We start from the raw sequence: 23,276 nt of genomic DNA, 5'->3' as shown, positions 1-23,276 counted from the left end.
AATAGGAAAGCTGGGCTTTGAGGTATTACAAACTAAAATCTAGTAAGGCAGTACTACCCTGGGTCAATGGATTTTTAAAGTCAGGCCAGGGTAGTTTGTCTCTGCTGTTGCCCCAAACAAAAACTCTAAGAATAGAATCTATAATCTTAAAGAACTTAAATAAAGCCTCCTGTATAACCAGCGATTAGTGGAACAACCCTTACGTGGTCATCCATCTTGCTCCTGGATGCGTTCCAGTCTACAGATGAGCTCTTCTTTACTTTATCCCATGTGAGTAACTATTGTTTTTACTATTAAAGTGTTCAATCTCCACACTCAGAAGCGCCCCTCTCCTTGTTGTTTTTTCTCAGCGTTACTGGAATTCTGGCTTCTGTTTTTTTCTGGTGACAGCCCTGAGCATACAGATCTATTATCCACCCCATACGTTTGGACTCTGTAGGGTTACTTTAGAGGTACTAGTGTTTTGCACCTTTCACTTGTCTACATATTTTTAGCACTGATCACTGCATTAGTGTCACTGGTTCCCACAAAGTGTCAGTTAGTGTCAGACTTCTCGCTATACTATCACAGTCCCCCTATAAGCCGCTGATCGCTGCCATTACTAGTATAAAAGAAAACAATAAATACAAATTCCAGTATATATACCATAGTTTTTAGATGCAACCAATCAATATACACTTATTGGGATTTTTTTTAACCAAAAATATGTAGCACAGGGGTGCCCAACCAGTGGCCCGCGGAGCCCTCTGATGTGGCCCGCGACCTCCTGCTCTGAGATGGTGGGTTGGCAAGTCCAGATTGTGGGTTGCCGACCCACCATCCCAAAGCAAGGGTGTTGTGAATGAAGCCGGTGGTAGAGGAAGCAAGTGGTTGCGGAGCAGAGCCGCATAAGCTGACCTGAATGGAAGACTGTTATTAAAGGTAAGTTTATTACTAAAATCAGTGTGTATATGGGCATATCTGGGCTGCAGGTGTAGCGCAGAACATCTGCAGGTTATCTGCACTGAGCCATAGACTTCTACTATTACTTGCGGGTTTGGTGCACTTCAGAAAGTGCATCACCCCTGCAGGATATAATAGAAGTCTATGGCAAAGTACAGCTAAGCCACAGGTACACTGCGCTGCACCCTCAGTGTGGGTAAACCACAGCGTGTCAGTGTGAAAGCAGCCTTAGGCTGCTTTTGACACGATCGGTTCCAACACGATCAGAACCTCTATTCACCTCTAGTGAACCACATGTGTAAACGGACTTGTGGCCATTTACACCCACCTACCACCAATCCGAAGGGGGTCCATCCCCTTCCATCTAAGCAGATCTGAGGGCCCATAGAGTTGAGTGGGCAGTGTCTGTGTCAACTCTGCATATGCGGAGTGGACTTGGACCTCATCATTGTTACTAAGTTGCTTATGTGGCCCTCGCTCTTCAAAAGGTTGAGCACCCCTGATGTAGCAGAATACATACTGGCATAAATTTATGAAGAAATTCAATTTTTTTATTGGATATGGTTTATAGCAGAATGTAAAAAAAATTTTTTTTTTTGTTTTTTTTTGTTTTTAATTGTCGGTCTTGTTTCCTTTATAGAGCAAAAAGTAAAATAAAGATCAAATACCACCAAGAGAAAGCTCTATTTGTGGGGAAAAAGTATACTAATTAAATTTGTGTACAGCATTGCATGACTGCGCAATTGTCAGTTAAAGTGCATGACCGCGCAATTATCAGTTAACCACTTCCCGACCAGCGCACGACGATGTACGTCGACAGAATGGCATGGGCAGGCATATTGGCGTACAGGTACGTCCAATATTCAATGTCGCCCTGCCGCGCTGGTCGGGACCCCCTTGAGTCCGGTCGCGGCACCTGTGGACTCGATCGCCACGGGCATCCCCGCGATCGTCTCACGGAGCGGCCGAATGGAGGAAATGCAGTGTAAACAGCATTTCTCCATTCTGCCTAGCAACTAGTGACGCTGATCTCTGCTCCATGTGATTGGAGCAGAGATCAGTGTTCACTAAATGAAAGCCCAACCCCCCCACAGTTAGTAACACACCCCTAGGAACACTTAACCCCTACACTGCCACCCACTGGTTAACCCCTTCACTGCCAGTGTCATTTACACAGGAATCACTGCATTTATATAGCAGTGATTACTGTATAAATGACAATGGTCCCAAAAATGTGTCAAAAATGTCTGATGGGTCCCCCACAATGTCGCAGTCACAATAAAAATCACTGATCGCGCCATTACTAGTAAAAAAAAAAATAATAAAAAATTATTAATAAAAATGCTATAAAACTATCCCTATTTTGTAAACGCTATAACTTTTGTGCAAACCAATCAATAATCGCTTATTGCGATTTTTTTTACCAAAAATATGTAGAAGAATATGTATCGGCCTAAACTGAGGGAAAAAAATGTTTTTTTATATATTTTTGGGGGATATTTATTATAACAAAAAGTCAAAAATAATGTGTTTTTTTCAAAATTGTCGCTCTATTTTTGTTTATAGCGCAAAAAATAAAAACCGCAGGGGTGATCAAATACCACCAAAAGAAAGCTCTATTTGTGGGAAAAAAAGGACGTCAATTTTGTTTGGGAGCCACGTCGCACGACCGCGCAATTGTCAGTTAAAGCGACGCAGTGCCGAATCACAAAAAGTGGTCTGGTCTTTGACCAGCAAAATGGTCCGGTCTGCTAGTGGTTAAAGTGCATGACCGCGCAATTGTCAGTTAAAGTGCAGTGCCGTATAGCAAAAAATGGCCTGGTCATGAAGTGGGAGGTCAAGTGCATAAAATGAGTACTCAATGTATTTAACCCATTGGCTCCGGCCAGCTCTCGGCAGGTGGGCCTTGCTTTCAAATGGCCGCAAATTTGAATTTGGTGGAATACAGCTGTGCCAAGAGAGCGTGCCCTCCATTACTGGTGGCTAATGTAAAGTTCACGATCGCAGCTTGCGATTGAGAGCTGTCTCCTCATGTGACCGCCATGATTGGTCACATGATCAGAAACCTTGTCCCGCCTCCTGGCATCCTAAACCCCTTAAAGAGCCATGAGGCGCTGGCTCCAAGGGGTTAAGTATAGAAGTATTATTGGACCATGTTAGCCATTGATTTGTATGGCAAAGCAAGGATGGAAAAATGTGAAAGTCAAGTCAAAGATTACTTTACCATAATTGTTATAATAATGATTCAAATTATGTACTCACTGAAAAAAATACTTTTGTTTCCCTTTAGCTGTAACCTTGCAGGTCCTCAGAGCAGTTATATTGGCATTTCCACTGCGGTACAAACCCTTCAATTATCTTACATTACAGCTGATGCATTTCCTATATGTACTCTAACTCCTCTGAATATATTACCTTGCTTAGTAGTGTGTTTTGTTGAAAATTATTATTATTTATATTGACCTCTGTGGACTAAAATGTTGCAAAACTCATAAACTTCATTTATTCGTTTTTATGGGAATGTATTCATTCTACAAACTAGCTCATTAGAGTTCTATGTGCATGGTTTCCAGGCACGTATTCCGTACTGAAGAGAAAGGTCAGAAACTGGCTAAATCCTATAAAAAGGTACCCATACACCTAAAACAGAAGAGCAGACTTACAAGCTAAAATTGAATTTATATTATTTTTCCTCATTTATATGAAATAAATATGTTACAAATACAATTAGATTTGTTATGTATCTACCACAGGGTGGTCCTGTGGATACATTGCATAATACGCATGCCACATCCCGATATTTAGATTTACTAAAAAACACAACAACTAGTGTTGAAAGTGATGGACTTTTTAGGCATAAATATAGATAAAAAAAGAGTAATTTTAAACAAATTTTATTTCTAAAAACAAACAGATGTTCAGTGCCTCAGAGCATAAAAGTTTCACTGTCTAGTATAATATAAATGCATCACATTTTACATATATTCCCATATGCATACAACGTGGGGACATTGAAAAAAGAAACCATCAATACAGAGAATACAATTTATACAGACAGTGTATCATGGGTGAATCAGCTCAAAGATGCTCTACGTGTTACGGGTTCTCTACAACGCTTCATCAGGAGCTTATAACTTTTTGTTCCCAAGGATAGCCAGGGAGAAAAAAAAGCATCTATATAGAGGTATAGGCAGTAGTGTAGCCCATATATCATATAAAAAAGGCACAAAAGGAACCGAGGACTCCAAGAGTATAGGACAAGGAGAGGGGGGAAAAAATGTATAAAAACCGTGATTGTTATAGTGCTTCAATCTGTTTTCCTCTTCTAATTCACAAAGAATCCAGGATAACGCCCAGAAGGGTCTTAGCCAAGATAGGTAGTTACCGATAAGTCTTTAAATGTATAAAGGAGCTGTTTCCTAATGTAGTTCCGACTTGGCCTTAGGGGGAAGGGAGAAAGGAGGACAAACCCTCAGTACCTCCGTAGCCACACACCGGGGCTGCTATAAGCTTTTCTTTTTTCCTTTTCTAGTCCCGTTGTACGTCAATGCATTAAAAACGAATGGACTTTGGTGCGATTGTGTGTAGGCAAGTCCGTTCAGCCGGAACTCCATCGGAAAGACCGTCAGAGTTTATTCTGTTTGTGTGTACACGGCATTAGAATCTACAAAAGACTTGAGACTGGGGCGGAGGTTCACCTTCCAGCAGGACAACAACCCTCAACATACAGCCAGAGCTACAATGGAATGGTTTAGATAAAAGTATATTCATGTGTTAGAATGACCCAGTCAAAGTCCAGACCTAAATCCAAATGAGAATCTGTAGCAAGACTTAAAAATTGCTGTTCACAGACACTCTCCATCCAATCTGACAGAAGATTGGGCATAAATGTCACTCTCTAGATGTAATTCATCCCAAAGGTGTTATTTTGGGTTGAGGTCAGGACTCTTTGCAGGCCAATCAAGTTCCTCCACTCCAAACTCGCTCATCGCCCTTGTACACACGTTTGGAGATTCCGACAACCAAATCCGCCGGAGTAATTCAGACGGATTAATTCCGGAAGAGGTCCGGAAGTGATGTTGCATACGCACGGTCGGACAAAGTTGTCGGAAAATTCGATTGTACATAACGTGATGACGTTATTTCGTTCCGACAGGACAACGTTCAGGCTAGTAGCCAATAGCTTTGGTCTAGGAATTTGATCTGAGCATGCGTGGCCCTTTGTCCGTCGGAGTAGGCTACACATGATCGGAGTATGTCCGATCGGAGCATTTTGTCGGAAAATTTCACTGGCAAGTTGGAAAAGTTGGTCCGTCGGATATTCCGACTGAAACAGTCCGATGGAGACCACACACAGTCGGAATATCCGACAAAACGGTCCGATAGGACACATTCCGTCGGAATCTCCGACCATGTGTACAAGGGCATCCATGTCTTTATGGACCTTGCTTTGTGCACTGGTCCAAATCATTTGGTGGAGGGGGGGGTTTATTTTGTGGGGTTGTTTTTCAGGGGTTGGGCTTGACCCTTTAGTTCCCTTAGTGAAGGGAACTCTTAAGGCATCAGCACACCAAGACATTTTAGACAATTTCATGCTCCCAACTTTTGAGAACAGTTTTGGCAAGGCCCCTTCCCGCTCCAATATGACTGCACACCAGTGGACAAAACAAGGTCAATAAAGACATGGATGGGCAAGTTTGGGGTGGAGGAACTTGACTGGCCTACACAGAGTCCTGCCTTCAACCCCACAGAACACCTTTGAGATGAATTAGAGTGGAGACTATGAGCCAGGCCTTCTCGTCCAACATCAGTGCCTGATCTCACAAATGCGCTTCTGGAAGAATGGTCAAACATTCCCATAGACACACTCCTAAACCTTGTGGACAGCCTTCCCAGAAGAGTTGAAGCTGTTATAGCTGCAAAAGGTGGGCCAACTCAATATTGAACCCTACGGACTAAGGACTGGGATGCCATTAAAGTTCATGTGCGTGTGTGCCAATACTTTTGGTAACATAGTGTATGTATGAAGCCGTTTTCTTTCCAGGATAGTCGGGGTCACTTTAAAGTGTACAAATTTTGTGCTAATGAGCTTGAACTGTGCTCAACCTGCCCTAACCGCAGCTCAATGTGGCCAATTCCTCCCACTTTCACACAAAGACCACACTCACCCAAAACTCCAAAACCGAAGGCGGTTAAGAATTATATTTCTGACCCTATTAACCTGTAATATCTCCCCTGAGGCCCGTCGCTGTTTGCTGCCTCCCCACAGGAAGGAATCTGATACATTGGCACAGACATACTGGATATATAATTCTCACGGGTTCAGCCAGTAATATTTCCACCGCCTGAACAGCTTCATGTAATCTCTGCTCGTTATCATCAATAATTACCGACCTTATGCACATATCACTGACTACATGATTAAACACGCCAACATCGCATGGCTGCCAACACATTAGGAGAGTGAAAGTGTAATGGCAAATTAAAGGGCCTGAAGTCAGATGGAAATGACCTTTAAGGCAAACGGCGATATACAAAGTGTATTTACCCTTAACAAACAATCAGAAATCACATGTAATTAGTCTCCCGCTAGACTGCGGAAAGGTAAAACCTGATCGACCGACACAAATTATTCACCATTCTTCTGAACTGAGTTATACAGACATACACTTAGACAGGGGCCATATAACAAAGGTTCTAGTGCCTTAACCACTTCAATACCGGGCACTTTCACCCCCTTCCTGCCCAGGCCAATTTCCAGCTTTCAGCGATGTCACATTTTGAATGACAGTTGCGCGGTCATGCAGCGCTGTACCCAAACTACATTTTTACAATTTTCTTCACACAAATAGAGCTTCCTTTTGGTGGTATTTGATCACCACTGGGGTTTTTATATTTTTTTCTAAACAAATAAAAAAAAAATGAAAGACATTTTTGGGTAAAAAAAGTTTTTTCTTTGTTTCTGTTATAAAATGTGGTTTTCTCCTTCACTGACGGGCACTGATGAGGCGGCACTAATGGGCACTGATGAGGAGGCACTAATGTGCAGCACCGATAGGCAGTACACTTGTGCAGCACTGATGAGAGCTGATAGGTGGCACTGATGGGCACTAACAGGTGGCAATGATGGGCACTGATAGGCTTCAATATTAGGCACTGATAGACGGCACTGATGGGCACTACTAGATGGCACTGATAGGTAGCACTGATGAGGAGGCACTGGCAGTCTTTACTGATGGGCACTGATTGGCATCTGTGTTGGGCACCGACAGGCGTTATTGATGGGCACTGATTGGAATCTGATGGGCACTACTTAGCTTCACATGTGCAGCACTGATGAGAGCTGATAGGTGGCACTGATGGGCACTAACAGGTGGCAATGATGGGCACTGATAGGCGACAATATTAGGCACTGATAGACGGCACTGATGGGCACTACTAGATGGCACTGATAGGTAGCACTGATGAGGAGGCACTGGCAGTCTTTACTGATGGGCACTGATTGGCATCTGTGTTGGGCACCGACAGGCGTTATTGATGGGCACTGATTGGAATCTGATGTGCACTACTTAGCTTCTGTGGTGGGCACTCTGTTGGGGGCTGCACTGATAATTAATGCGCCGATTATCAGCGCAAACCACCCCGCCCCTGTCAGGAGAGCCGCCAATCGGCTCTCCCTGTCAGCGCAAACTGAGGAAAGCCGATTACCGGCACTTCCTGGTTACTGCTGTGATCAGCTGTGATTGGTCCCAGCTGATCACGTGGTTAAGAGCCTACGTCAAAGGCACTTTACCATGATCGCAGAGGAGGTGTGTCAGAGCGACGCACAGCACAACCGATTGCCGCGATGTATGCCTCCGGGAGCGCGCACAAGCGGCTTATCCTGCTGGACGTCATATGATGCCCAGTCAGGATAACAGAGCCACCTTGCAGACGTCATTCCGCAATAATTATACATAAAGTTGCGCTAAATATACGTGAAAATTGAAGTGAAAAACTCAATACAAATCACAAAGAAAATGCAAATCAAAAAAACATCCTGTGTAAAGTTCAATCAAGAAAAAAAGTCTTTGTAATCAGGGAATCTTAGTTCCAAAAAGAAGCCAGCGAACAGGAAAATCAATCCTTTTTACGAATACAGCGGAATCTTCCTGACTTCGCCACTATCACATCCAGATCTGAAAAAAGGACTCTTACCGCAATGGGTGGACTCCAAACCAGCGGAGTCGTTAGCGCGAGCAGACAGCCCTCTGCGGGGTATTGAGTTTTTCACTTCAATTTTCACGTATATTTAGCGCAACTTTATGTATAATTTTTCTGATTTGACCCATATTTTGATATTAGATGGTTTTTAGTTGCAGCTCTCAGGTTTGCCCCAAGCGTGATATTTTTTGTTTTGTTTTTATAGTCATTCCACAATAGGCCGGTAGGGAAGTGGTTAAAGTATAAATAAAGGTAAAACTTTTTTTTTTTTTTTGGATAGAGTGGAGAGGGATTAGAACATCTACCAGGTTTTATTGCTGTCTGTGCCCCCCTTTAGGGAGATTCACACGTTCTATGAGTCCTGGTGACCATTATGACTTAAAATGAAAAAAGAAATTCAGGATGTCATCAGAACAGGAATAGAAGGGAGATATTTGAATGGGTAAACTAGTTCTGATGGTAACTAGGGATTCCCTCACTTTGGGGGACTTGCTCTTACTCCCTGTTGTGGCCATGGGATAAGAAGTGAAAGGAAATCTCCTAATGGGTCACAGCTGACAAAAAACTGACAGGGGTTATAACACTTTATGCTGTCCAAAAAAAAAAAAAAACGGTTTGGCTTTAGTTCTACTTTACACTAACAATTTTATTAAATTTTTAAATGGTTATTTAAAGTTAAACTCCGGCAGATATGAAAGACACAAATATTTGCAACTCTGTATTTATTAATACATCCTTAATGTGATTGCAAAGGGTAGTTTTTTTTTTTTTTAAATTAACAAACATGTTATATTTACCTGCTCTGTGCAAGAGTTTTGCACAGAGCAGCCCCAATCCTCCTCTTCTGGGGTGCTCTGGCGGCGCTCCTGGCCCCTCCTCTTCATTGGGTGCCCCTACAGAAAGCTGCTTTCCATGAGGACACCCGTGCGGGCGCAGTCATGAGTCCCACTACTGCATCCATTGACACAGACAGCAGGACTCGGCCCCCTCTCCCGCTCTTGTGTCACTGGATTTGATTGACAGCAGCGGGAGCCAATGGATTGGACAAGTCTCAGTTTATGAAAAGTGGCATCCCATTGAGTTTTACCTGCAAAAGGATTTGTGATGTAATGCACTTAATATTGTGATCCACTAGTCTCTGCTGTGCTAGAAGTTGAATTGCATAACAAGGTTTCCTGGCCTGCAGTTTTGAATACTTTTAGACTCTTTCCAGCCTTCTGATTGGACTGCTATTGAACATCATTCACAATAATACTTTCTCTGGGCTCTCATCCTCTTTTAAACCCATATAAGGACTTCCCCCTCCTCCATATAAGGACCTACCAGCCTACAGATAGACACTCCCACTGGAGGCCTGATGTTAGCTGTAGGTGACATTTCAGTATAGATACATGTTAGCCCTTGTACACACAGTCAGACATTCCGACAACCAAATCCGTCAGATTTTGTCTGACGGATTTTGTCCGAAACTGTTGCATACACACGGTCGGACAAAGTTGTCGGAATGTCCAGTTGTTCAGAACATGATGACGTTATTTCATTACGACGGGACTACGTTCAGGCTAGTAGCCAATAGCTTTGGTGTGGGAATTTGATCTGAGCATGCATGGCACTTTGTCCGATCGGAATTCTCTACACATGATCGGACAAGGTCCGATCGGATCATGTTGTCGGAAAATTTTACCGACAAGTTGGAAAACTTGGAAATAATATAATAACCGGGGAAACTGGCGCTACCTAAAAACAGGTACTCAATCCACCTAAAATAATAAATAATAAATATAAAGAACAACTAGGGTTTACACCCGAAAAACCCTAAGACTTTCCTGCTCCTATTGCTATTGAGCCCAGGAAGAGATACAAAAAACACAGCTCCGCCCAGAAGATATTAAATCACACAATTTGTATAGTATGTCTCCAAACCAAAGCAAATTCTGTAAAAGAAGCTAAATATCAAGAAATAATAATGCTAACTGCGATTAATCGCAAAAACGCATCAGTGCTAAAGTTAGCCACCAAACTCCCCACTAGAATATAATGTGACAACCTTAATTTCAAAAAGAAACCATCCAGTGAAAACCAGAAAGAATTATCATAAAGATACCAAGTGTAACAAGCTTAGTATGTGACTCAATGCGATTATAACTTAAAATCGCATATATGCAAATATAATTGTGCCAGTAAATAATTTTACCTATTTACCTAAAATCACATAGGTGCAATATTATAATTGTGCCAGTAATTAAATATATATTTAGTGACAAAAATATAGCCCAGTAACTAAATGTGAAAAAAATGTGCAAATGCTATTATAACTAAAAAAAGCATAAACAATACCAGGTGAAAAAAATGTATATATGTACGCAAAAGGTTGTATATAATAAGCAACCTGATCATATAGCACGACCCCTAGTGGTAAAAGTGCAAAAATACTCTAAATGGTAAAATTAATAACACTCGTGAATATTTGAAAAATAAAATAAAGTTGGAAAACTTGGCCCGTCGGATACTCCGACGGAAACAGTCCGATGAAGACCACACACAGTCGGATTATCCGACAAAACGGTTCGATCGGACAAATTCCGTCGGAATCTCCGACCGTGTGTACAAGGGCTTAGACATCATACACTGGCTGAATCAACACAATACCATTTCATGACTTTTGAAGAATTTTTTTTTTATATGTTATCCAGTTGAGTTTTTTTTATGAAGGTATGCTTCAGGCTCCTGGCCTCAAAGTCCAAAATTCTTGGTAAGAAATATACTTCAAATATAGATAGAAGTTTCATAAAAGCACAAATACAGAATACAACTGCCAAAAATAAATCAGGTGCCACCACCTACCCGGTTTATCAGCTCTCCCACCATCCCTGTCCAAGATCCGTTGGGCTCCGGGGCTCCATACAATCCATCCTCAACAAGTTTTATCTTGTAGTTGAACCTCAGAAGAGCAGCCAACTCCATCAACATCTCAGCACAGAAGCCCTCGTACTGATCATTGCCAGATAAAGAGCGGAAATTCGGTTTACGCATCATATATGGATTCTCCTGAAGAAAGATGATGGAAGATCAGTGAGGAAGAGGTGAAAGGGATAACAAGAAATGAAACTCACTTTTACCTTAGGGAGAAAGTGATTTGACTGCATGGGGTCATTAGAAAGTCGAGTGGTGGTTTATGGAATGTGACTGTTGTTGTTAAAGCCCAAATCCAGCCAACATTTTGAGCCTCCATCACTCCCTCAATTCTATACCCAAGAGGATATCCATGCTTTCCTTGGCTTGTAATGTAATGCCACAAAAATGGAAATTGAAGTGCCACACAACTTCTAAAAGGTCCAAATACAACCTTATTCCAATAAAATCAGACGGTTTGTTTGGATTGTCCCCGTAACTTTTTTTGGATAAGAATAGTTTCTGGTCCATTTAGCAGCAGTGGTGAGATTTTTAAATTTCCATTTTTGTTACATTACACTACAAGCCAGGGAAGCTATGTAGATCTTCTTGGGTGTAGAAGAAGCCTAGGAACCAGATTATTTACAGTACATCAACAATGATAGTAATAACAGTAAGATAACCTTACAGGTCCAGCACTGGTTTTCCACTTTCCCTCCTACTTCTTTTCAACGTGTCACAGGGATAGCAAGTGAGGCAAAATATCCCTAACATAGTCATGGAAAAATGAAGACCTGATAGAAACATAATTCTTCCTCACTCTATATATATACTGAAAATAACTGGATATACAAAGAACAGTGGTCATGGGACTTTATATGAGGCACATCACTTCAAAGAATAGTAATACAGTGGGGCAAAAAAGTATTTAGACAGCCACCAATTGTGCAAGTTCTCCCACTTAAAAAGATGAGAGGCCTGTAATTGTCATCATAGGTATACCTCAACTATGACAGACAAAATGTGGAAACAAATCCAGACAATTACATTGTCTGATTTTTGAAATAATTTATTTGCAAATTATGGTAGAAGATAAGTATTTGGTCACCTACAAACAAGCAACATTTCTGGCTCTCACAGACCTGTATCTTCTTCTTTAAGACCCCTTTCACCCTCAATTACCCACCCTTGATTTCTAAGATTGTACAGGAGTTGGAGACCTGGGCGGGGCTGCCGTTGTCACTCTTTGGAAGATGCCATCTCTTCAAAATGGTTTCCTTTGCGAGGCTGCTCTATCCAATGCAAACCATCCCACTCCTCCTTAAACATTCTGATGTGCAAAAAATACATACAGCTTTATCCGCTTTTCTCTGGGCCAATAAAAAGCCACGCATTGCCCTTCAAAAGTTGTGTCTTCCGAAGCTTGACGGAGGGGCGGGCCTGCCCAATCTCCGTTTCTATAACCTTTCATGTCTCCTGAGACAGGGCCTTGACTGGATAGCGGGCAAGTCAAGATATTCCAATCACCATCTCGAAAAGGCGCTGGTACATCCCTACACGCTCTCGGCGATCCTTCACTCCAACGTTCACGTTTTACCACCTCACCTTAAAAGCAACATTCTTATTCGGGACACTGTGGTGGCTTGGAGGGAGGTAAGGAAGCTCCTGGGCTTGCCCACAAATATTTCTGCTCATCTATCTATTCAAGGCAATCCCATGTTTCCGCCTTCTACCATTCATTCAGCTTTTGCTCAATGGGAACAGCGGGGTCTACGTACAGTGGCATCCCTCTACGAGCAGGGGCGAGGAACACTTAGATCCTTTCGATCATTGTCTCAGGAATTCTCACTACCCTCTACTCACTCGTTTTATCATCATCAACTGCTGAGTTACCTGAAATCCATTGGAGGTCTACGTCAAGATTGCCTCCGAAAGTCACCTTTGGACACTATGCTTCGACAGGGCGACTACTCCATTTCGACCCTATATTCCCACCTAATCGACTACCAGGCGGAAAAGTACCACATTGCTCCCTTCAAACAATGGGCTTCGATATTTCATGATACTACCTTGCCTGAAAGGATCCTGAAGGGATACAGACTTGTTTCCAAACTGGTTATCTCAGAAAAGTGGAGAGAAACTCAATTTAAGATCACCCATAGAGCCTACTACCCGTTCCGTACTACCACTAAGGAGCCCTCGGAAGCCAAATGCCCCTGGTGCTCTCAAGATCGACCTACCCTACTACACCGTTTCTGGGACTGCACCTCTATATCTGCATTTTGGGATTCAGTCTTGGACTACATCCACTCGGTTACCGGGACACTGATACCCAAAGACCCGTTGATTTGCCTGTTTAGCTGCGACCCTCTACCCGAGTCGCTAACCTCTCCAAGTCCACTCACCCTCTCGCATTGGTCCCACCTATGCCTCCTGGCGGCACGCAGGACTATTATGAATTACTGGATTTCCACGACACCACCAAGTCTAACTGGAGTTCAACAAACCCTCCTGTCGCTGTTCCACATAGAACGACTTGATGTTATCTCCTCCCAATTTGTTTCCACTCCCCGCTTCTTTACCAGATGGAGAGCTTACATCGAACGATCCTTTACCTCAGAGGAAATAAATAATATCATTTCCCCCTTTCGCTATACCAACTGGTACTTGCAACGAGACATAGGCAATGCATTGGGGAAACTCAAGCTGACATCATTACCGGACCATTTACCTCCCTCACAAGATGCCGCTCTTTTACTAGCTCAATTATCGCTGGACGGGTCTGACCCTACCGTTTCTGCAATGGAGGAACACCATCCCTCAGCTCAACCTTCCACATCTCAATAATTCTTCGTGGACTGGGACCCCGGACTAAGCCAAATGTTACTGTCCCTTTGTGATCCTCAGTGTAGGAGATTTTCATTTCTGTACTTCTGTATGTATAGATGATATTGTTTCTCATCTTCACATTCTATTGTGATACCATGCAGCACCTAAATTGTGATGCGATCCTTGTCCCCCAGGGTGTTACCCCCTACCCCCCTATCTCCTTCTCGTTTCTCTTTCTTTCTTTTCCGTTTTCTCCTCTCAACTTCCTTCTCCACTCTCTTCTCTCTTGAAGGATTAAACTGCCTAATAGTTTGGCCCTTGGGGTCGATGGAGCGTTTTGCTCCTTCTATTTTAAGCTGCTCTGATGTTTCATGTTGTTACTGCTTCAGAAAGATACTGTCCACTTCGACTGTCATTTAATTGTTTACATTTATCTTGTTTGTTCAATAAAAAATATATAAAAAAAAAAAAAAAAAGACCCCTTTCACACTGGGGCGTTTTTCAGGCGTTTTTCAAGCGCTTTAGCGTTAAAAAAAGCGCCTGTAAAGCGATTGAAAGAAGCCTCATCTGCAGTCCCAATGTGAAATGCCAGCGCCCGAAAAACGCTCGTAAAGCGCCGCTTAAACTAGCAGCGCTTTACCAGCGTTTTTTGAGCGTTAATGGGGCGCTTTTAACCCCTGCTAGTGGCCAAATAAAGGGTTAAAAGTGCCCACAAAACGCTGCTGCCAGTAGCGTTTTTCAGGCGTTTTTCGGGCGTTTTACAAGCGCTTCCCATTGATTTCAATGGGAAGGGGCATTTTAGGAGCGTTGTATTCACCGCTCCAAAAGCGCTGCAAAGAAGCTGCTTGCAGGACTTTTTTTGACGCTCTGCCAGCGCAGCGCCTCAGTGTGAAAGCACTCGGGCTTTTACATTGGGATTGCAGTTGCAGCTTCTTTCAGGCGCTTTTTTTAACGCTAAAGCACCTGAAAAATGCCCCAGTGTGAAAGGGATCTTGGTGTGAAAGCACTCGGGCTTTTACATTGGGATTGCAGTTGCAGCTTCTTTCAGGCGCTTTTTTTAATGCTAAAGTGCATGAAAAACGCCTGAAAAACGCCCCAGTGTGAAAGGGGTGTAAGAGGCTCCTCTGTCCTCAACTCATTACCTGTATTAATGGCACCTGTTTGAACTTGTTATCAGTATAAAAGACACCTGTCCACAACCTCACACAGTCACACTCCAAACCCCACTATGGTGAAGACCAAAGAGCTGTCGAAGGAGAACCAGAAACAAAATTGTAGACCTGCACAAGGCTGGGAAGACTGAATCTGCAATAGGCAAGCAGCTTGGTGTGAAGAAATCAACTGTGGGAGCAATAATTAGAAAATGGAAGGCATACAAGACCACTGATAATCTCTCTAATTCTTTGAGCTGACATGTAAGTATAAGCCCTTGTACACACGGTCGGACATTCCGACAACAAAATCCATTGGATTTTGTCCGACGGATTTTGTCTGAAACTTGTGTTGCATACACACGGTCGGACAAAGTTGTCGGAAAATCCGATCGTACATAACATGACGACATTATTTCGTTACGATGGGACTACGTTCAGGCTAGTAGCCAATAGCTTTGGTCTAGGAATTTGATCTGAGCATGCGTGGCACTTTGTCTGATCGGAATTCTCTACACACAATCGGACAAAGTCAGATCGGGTATTGTTGTCGGAAAGTTTTATAGCCCAGCTCTAAAACTTTGTCCGTCGGATATTCAGACGGAAACAGTTCGATGGAGCCCACACACAGTCGGATTATCCGACAACGCGGTCCGATCGGACATTTTCCGTCTGAATGTACGACCGTGTGTATAAGGGCTTAGTCTTTTTGTTCTTCAAGACCTTCTCTTCCTTTTTTAATATAGGAAATCTTTACCAATATACCATTATTGTTTACTATCCACATTTATTGATATTTCTGGCATTATATTCCTGACGAGCAGACAGATTCACAAAACGCGTAGAGGTCTCGAATGCCAAAACAGTCTGATTCTTACTATTTATATCTATCATATATTCTCTCATGTAAACACCATCATGTATCATGTATCTATCATGAATTTATTTTACCTATGATGTGTCATATGTCAGCTTTTAATGGCCTTTTTTGGCTTTATTTCCAAAATTGCATTATGTATTTTGAGACTGTTTTTATTCTGTTTGTATAATAAACAATTGTATTTTTACCTTATGTACTTTTTATATTACTATTCTTTGATGTGACATGCCTCATATAAAGTCCCATGACCACTGTTCTTTGTATATACATCTATAATAGGGATGGGGGCCTGTCACGGTGGATGAGGTTTTTTCGAGTAAAATAGGAATACCTTGTTAGTGTAGAACTCTACCACAATAAAGACCTTTCCTCTTGGAGCACTCATGTTTGTAAAACCAAGAGCTGTCATTTCAGATTTTACTCTCAACATCATCTGCTAGGATAAACAATATTGCCTTACCATAATGGAATTCAACAGCTCTCCAAAGAAAATGCTAAAACTCACCCCTTGGACTCCAAGTACTATCAGCCACAGAGGAACAGAGATCTCACGGTTGTTTACAGGGGGCTAAGGTGGGGATTCTTGCTTCAAATATTCAATGTCAATATTACTAGGACATTCCCTTGAAAAGTCAAATAAAAAAAGAAAAGACTGCCGCTGACCTCCCTTTAGCATAAATCACATGGTCTCTGGCTTCCAGAAACGTTGTTGGTGTTTTATGCTATTCTACACAGCTGAGACAGACCCTATCTGGCAGAATTACAGTTACAGTAATGTATTAAGGTTTGCAAAACTTTGTATTTGTATATATTTGCATTGCCATCTATACAAAGAAACAAGATAATACACATTGATAAAAAAAAAAAAAATTACAATTAGGCTAATTTGTTTCAAAAGTACTAAAAAGACACACAAAAAAAAACCACTAAAAAGATTATCACCGGCTCTATAAATATATGACTCAAAGGATTTGGTACATTTATTTTGGCTAAATTCATACATCAATATAGTTATAAGTAATAAAACTTTATAACATTCACTAAAATAGAAGAGAAAGCAAAGATGAGTGGATGTGATACTTCAATAATAAATAATCTACCGATTACCTTTATGCTTTTTGGCAGGCTTTGTTACTGCACTAGGTAGAGTGAGACTCTCATTTTGCACATTCAGAGCAAAGCTTACTGTACATACGGCTAAGGACCTTACCCTTAACCCCACCAAACATTGGCCACACTTGCACTCAGTGATATATTAGGATAGAAAGTCATATACTTCCCATATCCTGAAGTACTACGTATTTCACAGGGCTGAGGCTGGCTAGGGAACGCAACTATCTACAACAGATGTGGTGGGCTATCTGGTGAACAGGACACAATGATAAGTTTCCCTTAATGGGGACAACAGCAGCAAGAAAGATTTAGCTGGGTTTGAGATTTCAAGCGGACTTTGCATCAAAATGCATGGTCCTCTTATCACGTGGACCTCCTTTCCTCCTCCATGTAAAAAATAAAAATAAAAATTAAAACACATTAAAAGAGAACCTTAGCTCACAAGCAATTTTGCATGGACAATGAACCTTTAATGAGATTCTGGGAACGTTGAAGTGCCCAGTTCCCTTGAGAAATCATACCACCACTGTGCAGGAGAATCCCCAAGTGTCACAGATTCCTGGTAGAAGATCCAGTGTCATCACCCTTGCTTAGATCACTTTAGAAGGTTCTGTGTAAAGTTGAGTGCTTTTTTTACTTTATATAAATACATTTTTATTTATTTTTTGCTTTCTTTTTAGCATGGGGGTTGAGGATCTACAGTAGGGATATGCAATTAGCGGACCTCCAGCTGTTGCAAAACTACACGTCCCATCATGCCTCTGCCTCTGGGTGTCATGCTTATGGCTGTCAAAGTCTTGCTATGCCTCATGGGACTTGTAGTTCTGCAACAGCTGGAGGTCCACTAATTGCATATCCCTGATCTACAGGATAAACAGACCTCACATGTTGATGCAAGGTCCTCTTTAAGGAGAAGATGTAAGCCTAAAAGTCATGTAGTGGTCAATCTTGCCCTTTGAGTATCAACAGTCGAAAAGAAAACCAGAAATTTGTGATTACCACCAGAGGAAGGGACATAAGAACAAATAACACTCCCAAGAGATAAACAACGTCAAAATAAACAGAAGAATTAGCCTGTCAGACCCATTCCATAAACTTCTTTTATACAGCTGGTAGTGAAAAGATAACATCTAGAACAACCAGAGGAAATTTACAAAGACAGTAAAATATTTATATAGAAGCCAGCAATGACACATAAAGATCATTGTAGATGATGAACACCTAGTTAAGTCAAAGACATACCAAGTTTTGGTGAATTTACAAGGTTTGTTTTAGAAGAACGCACCAGAATTGTGGTGACCACCAGAGTCTTGTTCTCTAGGGTGTCTGACACGTTGATGTCCAGGCTGGTGGCATTCATGGCCAAGGTACGGTTTGAATACCAAACTCCAACCTGTGAAGGAACAGAAAAGGGAACAACCAACATCAGTTATTGAAATGGTTTTATCATCCTGGGAATTTTGCTAAAGTTCTGTATGATCCAGTGCAGTTAGGCAAGTTTTTGGTGCTTCTGAAAAGAATGCAGCTTTTTATCACATGATTCTGTGCTTTCCAACCTTCCTCTCTGAGGCCTATAGAGGATGGTAACTGGGACTCCTTCAGACATGGCCATTTAGAAACTGTGAAACTGACAAATGTATAGATTTAACACTCAAGGAAGCCAACCGCAGGAGAGGAATCTCAGAAAATGAGAGCCATGAAGCAGATAGGTTGCATCCCATGATAGAGTTTATACAAAATGTAAAATGTTTGACTGGAGTGTAAATTTTGGAGTGTAAATTTTGCTTGTTTGATTTGAATAAACAAAAAGGGTTAGATTCTTTGTCAAATTTGCACTGCTGTCTGTGTCCCCACTGTGGAGTTACCTCTATTACCTGCTCTGGAAATAGGAAATCAAAGAAAATCTCCCTAGTAGGAATATCCACAAAAACCTGAACTGCCAGAAACCGAACTGCCAAGTCTTCCCTAATCTATAAAATTCGAATACAATGGTGGCTTCGTGGTTAAAATGGCAACATTTACAAGGTACTGCCTTCATGGGCTTTGGACTTTCTCCTCTTTTTTTTAGGGCTTCTTGAAAATTCTACAGTTACATGCATAGCCATCAAAAAAAAAAAAAAAAAATATATATATATAAATACACTACCTAGCTTTCATAGTTATCTCTAGATTGTCCCTAGACTGTCCCTAGATGTCATTTACCTCTCGGTGACCATCTCCTGCCTTCTCCAAGATACGCAGAGTGTAATTTGTCCGCTGGCCTTTGCTGTTAAATTCCACCCGTCCAGTCAGCCCATCGTACTCTACCTGATAAGTAGAAAAAGAAGAAGAATGAAGGGACAAAACATATTTCAAATTTAGAAGTGACGAATGGCCTGTGTGGGTGACAAAGATCAGGCGATCATTTAAAGTGAACCTATGTTTTATTCATGCAGGAAAATGACCACATTAATAGCAGTAACTTAAAACTGAACTCCAGGATAGTAAATATTTCTCCCTTGCAGTGGGGCTGTCCCCACACTTCAAGGGTTAATCTCTTATTTATGTCTATAGGACTGGGAAAAGTTGTTTTACTTGATCCACAGTCCTGCTGACTCCTCTGTAGTGCAAGACTGGTCCTGGCAGGCTCTTGTCCTCTACACTCTAGTAGTCAAATGCCCCCTGACATCTTCAAGACTGATGCAAGGTCCATGCATTGGCTGGGAGGATGCCAAGGAACACTGCACTGCTGGAGCATAGGGGAGGAGTGGAGGGTCAGGTAAGTAATACTAGTTTTGCTGCTCCTAGACATAAACAAGCAATTAACCATTGCAGTGCAAGGACAGTCCCATTGTAAGGGAGGATTTTTACTTTTCCTAGATTTAACCTCACTTTCCCTTCACTTCCATACCACTCCATTTAGATGCTGGAAGCAAAGAAATTTCCCAGTTCTGTGTTTAAGGAACATGTGACTCACTTCCTTTCCTCCTACATAATGTTGGAGATTTGGCTTCAGGCAGTCAGTGCAGTCTCATGGGAGGAGGGACAGACATGTCTCCTTTCCCTTTTTTGTAATACACCAAAACAATTTTAAACAGTATAATTTACACTGTCACAAGCATGTTCAGTTACTGACGCAATGTATTTAGGGACTTAAAGCGCCACACAAGGCAGTAGAGGCAGAGAAATATACATTAACACATACCTTATTCCTTAAGGTAGATATTTTTACTCATTCGGTCCCCCCTAGACAAAATGAACATTTAACCGTTGTTATGAGGGGGACCCCCACTGCAAAGATAATTTTAATTATACCTAAAAGTAATCACTTTATATGAGAGGGATTCCCCCATCAACACTGAATGTATTCAAGGGGAAATTTAGTGATTTTCTTTCCCGCAACACGTGGTTGCAGGAAAGAAATTTGCATCATCTATGGATTTCCTAAGAGTCATCCAACTCATAGACTTTGTTAGAAGGAACAGTAAGGCACAACCATAGTGTATCACTGCAAATCAGAGCCTGTGTATGTACTAAATTGATATGGCTGCCCCAGAACCTCATCATACACAAAGCAACCTTGGAGCCTTAGACCTGAAGGATGTTCAGAATGCCAGCTAACACTTTCATGATGAAAACCAGGAGAGGAAGACAGTTGGTCAAAATTGTATGCCTGCCTGTCACTTCACAATGAAAGATGTACCTGTAGTCCTTTGGTGTCGAATGGGGTCATTCCAGAATAAATAATGCAGATGGAGTGACTTTTCTTTGTCTATAAGTTCCTTTCTCAACCTGGAGTCCTTAAAATAATTTTCAGGTCATTGGGAAGCCAAGCTAATAATGAATTACTGGATCAACAGCTCATGGAATGTTGGCATGAACAGCAAGTCATTTGAACTGTGCCTCCCCTTACATCAGCAGCCATTGAAATCCTCCCTTACATAAATGGTCAGTGGAGACAGGCTTCATTAGATTGGAAATTAGTGGGAGAAGGGTCCCTTTAAATTGGTGGTAACTGGAAGATGAGTCCCATTACTCTGGTCAGTAGGAAGAATGCTACTTACATTGGTGGCCAGTGGAAAGAATGTTCCTCACATTGGTGGTAAATGGGAAGAGTGCTTCCCATACAGATAGCTAAAAAGGGCATTGGTGTCAGCGGTTACTTATCGAAGGCAGAAATTGCTAATATCTTAAGAACCCCTAGCAACCTCTGGAGTAACCCTAGGGTTCCACCGAACGCTTGTTGAGAAAAGCTGGTCTACTAAAGCAATCATTAATGTCAACCAAAGGGAGGGGGGTGGGGGGTGGTGATGGCAAAGGAGCTACCTTGCCTAGGGCCCTATTTTACTTAATTTTTTCTCTGGGTCACCCTATGTACATATAAAGTCACAAACTATACATGCAAAATAGGACGGATCGTTGTCACCTTATAAGAGGTAATTAAACAAGGACCTTAATGGCAGGATCACCAGGTATTATTTCATTGAAAGTTACAGGCTAAAAATATTCAAAAAATTACTTTTGAAATGACACTAAACAAGACTACTGTCCAATTTTGGTTAAGCCTATTACCATGCGGAGGTAATTCATCAGACTGGTCCCATGTTGCCAGATTTGTGATGTGCTGCAGGACAGCTGCTTGACACCGATTTCCTGGCTCCGGTTCAACTCTCGCACCGCACTGACTACCACGTGGACAGCGTCAAACATGAGCGCTGCGGACAGCTGAGGGAAACAGAGAGAAACATAATAAGTGAGCTCTTTTCAAAACTAAACGGTGTGCTTATTATCTGCTCCTGGCATATAATGATCATTATTATCTCAGGTCTTTCACCTGCCACCCACTCTGATTCCATCTACTACAATTACTATTCAAAAGATGCCTTTGCTGTCCCAACCAATAACCATACTCATTACCGGCCCACTGCACTGATATAATACTGTAGTAAATATATGAAGTCAATACCGCAATACCTACAACAGGGTGTTTAAGCCAGCTAGAAGAAAGCAGAGATGTTGTCCACAGCAACTAACCAGATCCAATCTTTGATTTCCAGGTTAAATAATTAAAATTGCCTTCTGATGGGTTGTACACCTCTGCTTGCCGCAACGAAGAACTCTAAATTATCATATAGATGGAATGCAATGAAGGAGCTGTTAAAATCTGTAATATTATTGTGTATCAATTATTTTTGGTTTACTGGCTATGGTAGAGAAAATAATATGAAAGCTAAAAGCTCTCTGAATCCTGAATCCTTCATAATGTACTGGCTTATTGAATAAACACTCCAAGTAGCAAAATGTAGTTGCTCATAGTAACCAAGCCCTGCCAGCACCAACATCTTCACATAGTTAGAATGATATCTGGGTCTGCCATGTCAGGGAGAGGATATGTGATTGTGGGGTCTTTTTCTTCTCCCCAGCTGGTGTATCTCTCTTTGGGAGAGCCCTACACCAAATACTTGGAGAACCAGCTTTGGCAGATAACTAAGGAATGGGGTCCACTTAGCTTTGGCTTAAATGGCCATGTTTAGGGATAGAGGCCCTTGGTCTTCGGAGGTCGGATTATTATTTTATCCTTTGTGCATTTTTCTGTGAGCTGTGATTTCACAGCTCTGAAAAAAAAATATCTTCACCTGGCCTTCTCTGGGGTTTGGGATCTTCACCCATCTTGGTTGGCCACATTGGGATGATGTAATTCCACCCATAAGATTTTCGACCCTAGCACCTGGCAAATGCCAGGCTAGTACACTGCGCTGTGCAAGTATAGATTCTCAAGAAGATTGTGAATATGCAGGGTTTGGGATCTTCACCCATCTTGGTTGGCCACATTGGGATGATGTAATTCCACCCATAAGATTTTCGACCCTAGCACCTGGCAAATGCCAGGCTAGTACACTGAGCTGTGCAAGTATAGATTTTCAAGAAGATTGTGAATATGCTTTATTTTGGGGAAGAGACATAGAGGTTTATTTACTAAAACTGGAGAGTGCAAAACTGGTGCAGTTGTGCATGGTAACCAATCAGCTTCTAACTTCAGCTTGTTCAATTAAGCTTTGACAAAAAAAAAAAAAAAACCTGGAAGCTGATTGGTTTCTATACAGAGCTGCACCAGATTTTGCACTCTCCAGTTTTAGTAAATCAACCCCATAGTATATGTATCCCTTCTACAATAAAATGCCTAGCTGTTCACAAATGTTTAATTTGTATGTAAAGTTCTGCTCTAGGCATGCTCTCCTCAACATGTCTACCTATGTGCACAGTTTGCCTACGCATGGACCTGGGGA

General features: G+C 41.8%; 1 protein-coding gene across 1 annotated transcript in view; it reads right to left on the bottom strand.

The window, feature by feature from the left end:
- Positions 1 to 23,276, bottom strand: part of GRIK5 (glutamate ionotropic receptor kainate type subunit 5) — a 564,883-nt gene that overhangs the window by 128,546 nt on the left and 413,061 nt on the right. The window contains exons 9-12 of the mRNA XM_077456650.1: positions 21,562 to 21,714; positions 19,213 to 19,317; positions 18,296 to 18,403; positions 10,990 to 11,193 (exon numbers count right to left, since the gene is read on the bottom strand). Of these exons, the coding sequence (XP_077312776.1) occupies positions 10,990 to 11,193; positions 18,296 to 18,403; positions 19,213 to 19,317; positions 21,562 to 21,714 (570 nt within the window). The remainder of the gene's footprint in view (positions 1 to 10,989; positions 11,194 to 18,295; positions 18,404 to 19,212; positions 19,318 to 21,561; positions 21,715 to 23,276) is intronic.

This window comes from Lithobates pipiens, unplaced genomic scaffold (genome assembly GCF_037356315.1).
Source record: "Lithobates pipiens isolate NorthernLeopardFrog02 unplaced genomic scaffold, aLitPip1_a1.2 Scaffold_27, whole genome shotgun sequence".
NCBI classification, from domain to species: Eukaryota; Metazoa; Chordata; class Amphibia; order Anura; family Ranidae; genus Lithobates; species Lithobates pipiens.
This window is presented reverse-complemented; position numbering and strand designations above follow the sequence as displayed.